The sequence below is a fragment of the Hipposideros armiger genome, unplaced genomic scaffold (genome assembly GCF_001890085.2).
Source record: "Hipposideros armiger isolate ML-2016 unplaced genomic scaffold, ASM189008v1 scaffold_737, whole genome shotgun sequence".
NCBI lineage: Eukaryota > Metazoa > Chordata > Mammalia > Chiroptera > Hipposideridae > Hipposideros > Hipposideros armiger.
The window spans coordinates 129,246-136,137 of record NW_017732087.1 but is presented as its reverse complement, the minus strand read 5'-3'; the positions used below and the strand labels follow the sequence as shown (position 1 = coordinate 136,137).

The 6,892-nt window shown below is 33.0% G+C and overlaps 1 protein-coding gene across 4 annotated transcripts in view; it reads left to right on the top strand.

Moving 5' to 3' along the window:
* Positions 1-6,892, top strand: part of VPS50 (VPS50 subunit of EARP/GARPII complex) — a 131,804-nt gene that overhangs the window by 59,709 nt on the left and 65,203 nt on the right. For all 4 annotated transcript variants that reach the window (XR_002122256.1, XM_019627601.1, XM_019627600.1 and 1 more), the window contains exons 13-14: positions 1,773-1,905; positions 4,809-4,900. Coding sequence is in view for 3 of the 4 variants with exons in the window: in XM_019627601.1 (XP_019483146.1) it covers positions 1,773-1,905; positions 4,809-4,900 (225 nt within the window). In the remaining variant the exon portion in view is untranslated. The remainder of the gene's footprint in view (positions 1-1,772; positions 1,906-4,808; positions 4,901-6,892) is intronic.

Here is a 6,892-nt window from a genome sequence, read left to right as displayed (position 1 = left end):
ATATTACATCGTTTTTATCCAATCATCTATTGAAGGACACTTTGGTCATTTCCATGTCTTGGCCGCCATAAATAAAGCTATAATGAACATCAGAGCACATATATGGAAAGAGGCTTTTTAATCACATAAGGAACTATGACAGAGCCAGAAACCTCCCGTACTCTGTTTGAAGGAAGGCATGCCAGATGTGCATTTTCCAAAGATGGCTTTGTATCCAGCAGGACAGTTGGGAGCCCTTTTGTGTTCCAGATATGTGTAACGCAAAAACTAGCTTATTTAATGGCCTCCATTCTTCATTCCAGTGTCATCTGTGGCAACCAGGCATGGGCGTGTCTAGACTCTAACCCGTGATGGAGATTCCTCACAAAAACCCACCTTGATGAAAGGAGAGAATATAGAGATGAATTATTAAGTGTTTCCCCAAACTCAGCGTTTTAATGAACCTCTTTTGGAAACATTTGTAAAACTTGTTTCCCAGTGGAGAGGCTGTACTGTGCTGTTAAGAAGGAGAGCTGGACTGGGAGATTGTACACTTGGGTTCTTATCCCACTTTTGCTGCTCGCCAGCTCTCTGACATTGAGCAAATCATTTGACCCCTCTGGGCTATCGTATCATTAACTATAAAATGCTGTGGCTGGACTAAAAGGTCTCCATAAGTGTTGCCTATAGATCTTGCCCTTTTTTTCTNCTAGAGCTTAAGAACTCCTTTATTTTACTACTTCTCATTGAGTTTCTGAGATTTGGCATGCTTACAGAAAAGTGTGCTGAGTTTATAAGTTAGTATTTTTATTAATTGCTAGGTGAATGTGTTACTAAATGAATTTAGAGGACAGAGAGGTCATTACAGAGATAAAAAGCTTTTGGAAAGGGAGAGGATCCCTGCCAGCGGTGACATCCTGAGCATCCATCACACTATGCTTATACTGGGTATATACTTTGTATCTCCTAGCTATTAACTTTAGAGGACATACACCAGAGTCTTAAGCTTTCAGTGTTTGTCAGCATGATCAGTTGTGAATTAATTACAAAGGTCAGAAATGCTAGGAAATCTCAAATGATGGAGCAAATGCTGCATTATAACAGATTGGAAATGTGCAAATTAGAATGTAGACTTCACTCTACCTGCAGGGAAAAAAAAGGCAGAATAACAAATGATAATTTTTACAAAGAATGGAGTGGGGGAACAACCTATGCATTTCCACTAGGGAGAAGATTTAGGACTACATATTATTTCATAGCCCTATTATATAAAACATTATTTTAAAATGTTATTGTCAGATATGAAATACCTGTATCCACGTTATTTAAAGGATTTAGAGATTATCAAAGGTGTTTCCTTAATTTATGCAAATGACATAATTGAATTGTTAATCTGGCCTCTTTTTTATAAATTGTGAGTCAGCCCAAGGATGAATATACAGCTGTGTGTGCAGGCTAAGAAGCATGTCTTTGGAAAAATACATTTGGGGAAGGCTACACTGTTGTTTATGGGAACACTTGCCCATTCAATAATTATTCATAGACTTCTTGATTCTCTGACTATAATTTGATAATCATTATATAGACTGATATCCCTGATGACAACTAAAAGCCATGTTGAAATGAGAATTACTTGAACAAAATTTTCTTGCCATTGAACTTTCTCTTTAGATATGTCAGTAGAAGAAATTTTCTTAATTATCTCTAATTCTTGAATGAATTTGATTAATAGCATAGCATTTTATTTTTTATTAACTTTAAGTGTTAAATGTAAATAATCTTATTTTCTTCAGCACGTTACACCAGACAGCTATATTCCATGCCTTGCTGACCTGTGCAAAGCACTGTGGGAGGTTATGCTCAGCTATTACAGGACTATGGAATGGCATGAAAAGCACGACAATGAGGATACTACCTCGGCTTCTGGTAGGAAATTACTTTTTTTTTTTAAATTGAATTATAAATATGCCATATTTTTGGAGTAAGGAGAAAAAAAGGACCAGCCATTCTTACAGAATTTCAGGGACTATAGTAACACAGGTTAAATGTTCACCAGAGAAAGTGATTCAGCTACTATAAAAGCTCCATTACTTTTGGCTATTAACTGGGTCAAAGGAATTCTTAGGAGGCAGATATTTCCAGTTTTCAGGAATATGTGCAGATCGTTTTCAGACTGGATTATTAAGCAAAGGCCTTTTTTAGAAAAATATGTACTAGTAGTTGCAAACTAGGTAAGACATTGGTCTGTCTAGATTTACTGTAAAATTAATGCTAAATGTTCAATATTAAATCTATCTTGCTAATTTTCAAGTTGTACTAATAAAGACAGCTAGAGTCTAAGAATTAATAATCATCTTGATACTTTTCTTCCTGAAAATGTAGGACTTAAAATTTCATTAAAAAATGATGTTTTAATATATTTGTCTTTGAATGGAAAATGCAACTTTAAATGACTATGGTACAGTCAGCTAAATAAAGAACAAATCTTTGAGAAATTATATTTAAGTATTATATTTAAAATACTTCATTTACATAATTATATATCTTAAATGATTATCCCTCAACAATAACTAAGCGTAAGTATTCAAAATACTTTAAAATGTAGTAAGTGATTTTATCAGCATTTTGTTTAATCTGGGCAAAATAAGTTATACTGCACACATTTTTTTTGGATTTACTACCAATTTAAGGAAACTATTAAACCAATTATTTTAGTAAATTTTAATTTCCTAACTTCTTTATTTTCTGGGTTTGGTGGAAGAAAACCCCAAACCTTGCGGTTGATTTAAAGTTGGAATTTGGTTGGTTACGAGAACAAAGGTTTAATTGGCTTCTGGACCAAAAAGAGGCTAAAAATTATAGATAGCAAATAATAAGAGAGGAAAATTCTGTGGAAGGAATTTCAACCTTTTAGAAATATTGTTGGGGGAGGGGAATAAGGAAGACAGAGGAAGAGGTTTAGAGAGGGGAGAATCAGGGTGGGCACAGAACTGGGGTTCTAGGCCAGACTCTTTCTACCCAACCCCTGTGTTCTCATGTCTGCACTACTCTGGAAGCACTGGCCTTTGTAATAAGAGGCACTGGTCTTCAAATTTGACTGCCATTTACCAAAGGTGAGAACATGAAGTTGGCTAACCTTCTCCAGGCCTAAATTTGCTCCTTAAAGTGGTAGGTTTAGAAAAGCAAAACTAACAAAAAGCCCCACAGAGTAATAACACCTCGACCTGCACGGTTGCTGTCAAGTTTAGATAAAATGTAAAGTGCTTCCACTGGTTGTTGTTAATATCAATGAAGATGGATCAAGAGATAATTATAATAATAATGAAATATCCATAGGCTTTTTTTTTTTTTTTAACAACTCAGGTTACTTAGGGAATTCTTGGGCTCACTTGGGAACCTAATTTTTCACAAAGTGTAACCTGTTTTGGCAACCTTTATTTTTTTCTATATGTAGAAACTGTTAACCCAGCTTAGTACCTCTTTTCCCCTTTCTAGTACATTATTGAAGGAGAAACCAAAAGAAAGGTTTGGAACAAAATTAGCACATACTTTAGATATAAGGTAAGAGTTTAGGGAACAAAATATATTGATCATGGTAAAGCCCACTTTTTGCTTCAGGCTAATAGTTGACATGTATTATGTATATGTATATATGGTTATATGTATTTTTGTTGCGGTATAGAGTCAAACTTAAAACTCTTTTTGAGCCTTATATACTCATTCCTCTTTGCAAAGCTTCCGTGACCCTCATCTTTATATTTTAAGAATATTCAGGACTCTGATTAGTCTAGCAGTCAGCTGACAATATCTAGGACTCTATAAAAAGTCATTTGTTCACCTGATATTATCCTTTTCATGTTCATGTTAAGAAATAAAACTGTAGGAATCAGTGATTTGAAATTCCTCTTCACGTAACTTCATACAGCTGAAAGTATCTCTTGAGTTCATCTGCTGTAGCTCTGTAGTGATGACTGATGACTACAGATATCCTAACACATATTTACCATTCTAAAATAAAACTCCAAACCTGTGGTTGAGGTGCACTGCCCTGAGCTTCTTGTGCCCTACGAGCCAGACCATACAGCTAATAAGGCTGAAGCTGTAGGAGTGATCATATGTACATTATGCATGTACCTGGGACCTGGCCTATGCAAGGGCCGTGGATGGTTCCCAGGGGACCACACCCTGCTAACCTAACTGTGGACACACTGTTCCACACAGTTTATTTGCACAAAGCCATACTCTTTTTAATATAAATGTATATGTGTCTTTTCAGTTGCTTTTAAAGGGATATTTGTTTTGAGGCAGGCCATCGATCTTACCCGTTGAACTGGACATTGTTGATTGTCAGGAATGGATAAAACTATCTGGATTGTGAAAAATATAAAATGTATACATCATTACCCCACTGCCCGAGCAGTTCTGCAATCTATACTGTTGTTAACATGCATATTAATTAGTAATTGTGTTAATTGGTCCTGTAATGCCCTGGTAGTAGGCAGAGTATTAGGTAGTAGAACAGGGTCATTGAGAACCTGTTCTCTGGGATTACACTACTTAAGTTGCAGTCCCACCCAGCTCCAGTCATATATGAGCTGAATGGTCTTATGTGAAAAGTACTTAACATTTCAGAGTCTAAGTTTATCTATCTTAACAGATGGGTTTAATCCTAATACCTATTTTTTGACATTGTTTTGGTCGTATAAATGTTGAATATGTTCTCTATATTTTATGTAGGCTTACTATATATGAGAGTCCAAATGAGTTTTTTAGGAAAACAAAAATGTTGTGAAGCAAATCTAAAAACATATACCATCTTTTATTTTCAGAAGGGAGTAATATTATTGGTACTGAAGAAACTGATTTTGATCGTGGTTACATAAAAAAGAAATTAGAACATGGACTTACACGAATATGGCAGGTTTGGTTTATTTAAATTATTTTTTTTACAAAAGCAATAGAAACTTTCATTTCTAAGTTGTTTTAGAAATTCCGTGTTTAACTTTTCTGTACAGTGTTTATTTGTATTTCTTGCATATTTAGTCATCTTAGTTTTTCTTTGGAATAAATCTATTATTTTAATTTCTATAATTTAATTGACAATTGTAGTTCATTACAAGTGGCAGTAGAAAAAGTCTTTTAATTTGAAAATCTCCATTAAAGATACTTATATTTTCCTTGACTATATTTTTGTTTTTAGTGTCCTACCAAGTTCATGCTTTTGTGAAGAAATTACTTTCTTATTGAGATACTCCCTATTTTTATTTTATATATATATATATATATATTTCTATTAATTTTAAAAATAAATTAAAGGAATAATTAAATAGGTGACAGACTTGGATTGGAATCTAATATAGAATGAAGAATTTTTTTCTAAGTCAATGATTTTTGTGCCTTGAGGGAATCTTATATGTTTATTGGCTGAATGTATTGTCTTAGGTTTTTCTTTTGCAGTTTAGTAGCACAATTGTCATTATTAGATATTAAATTTGTTAATTTGTTAAAACTTGTTACTTCTAGATAAAAGTGTAATTTCTTTGAACTTAAAAGTTTTTCCTTGGACTTCTTCGAAACTTAGAAGACTATATACACCCTTTGACCATGTTATGGCCGATTTTTAGTTTGACCATCTTTTATAGGGTTTCTTTTGAAAAAATTGTTTAGGTAAATATATACTGAAACAAATTTTTTCGAGAATCACATAGCAGTTATAATTTAGTTCTCTTCTAACTTTTGATAACTTTATATTGAGTGTGCTATTTGAATTTCTACTTTAATATTTAAAATATTCATGTGATAGTTATAAGAGCTTTAACTTCTATATTTTCTGTATGCTTAAAAAGTTAATACTTAGCGTTGGCATTCATATGTAAGGATGACATGTAAAGTGGACATTCTGAAAACTAAGCAGTTGTTTTCATAAATAAATAAATAAAATAAATACTTATGCTTCTTTGGACATTTGAAAACTAACCCTGTATTTCTTCTTTTTGTTTGGAATTAAGATTTATATGTATATTAAAGAAAGCTTACTATTAATTGTATTATTTTAATCTGTATCCTTATTTGTTTTTTGTTTTCTTGGTCTGTGCAATCTTGAGGGAGGAGATTTAATCTTCCAGAATGACTGTAGTTTTGTCAGGTTTTTCTTTTATTCCTAATAGCTTTTGCACTATTTTTTTTAATATATAATTTCACCATCTTTTTTTTTTTTTTAGCTGAGCAATCCTGCCACATGTTGGCAGCTTAGCGGCAGGGCAGCTCAGCTTGGGCTGGGAATCGAACCACTGTTGCTCAGAGCTTGCACTCTTGAGCGAGCTCTTAACCAACTGAGCCACTCGGCCGGCCCAGCTTTTGCTTCTTTATACTTGGATGCTATGTTAATTGATGCTGCAGTGCTAATAACCACTTTACTTACTTTCTTTGTACATAATTTGTTAATTAAAAAAAAAACCCCAAATAGTTCTTTTGTCCTGAGGAATTTTGCCATGAATTCTAAGTTATTTTATTATTACAATTGCTGTGTTTATTTTTTTGTTCATATTTTCCTGGTAAATCTTTGACCATCCCTTTATTTTAAATGTTTTTGGATCAGATTTTAGTTGTGTCTCCTGTAAATGTAAAAAAAATTTTTTTCAAGAGAGAGACTTTATCTTTTAATTGAACCTGTTTATATTTTTATTAGTTTTAATTCATATTTCTAATTATAAGAGAAATTGAACATTTAAAAGTCTTAACTATTGATTTGTGTATTATTTGTTCATGTGTTTTGCTTATAGGTTCTAAATAATTTATATGTTAATGATAATCCTTTGTATATCATTTGTCTATTTTCACTTATGCTTTCAATATGCAGATGGTTAATATTATGAGGTCAAACTATTGACCTTTGGTCTTTGTGACTTAATGT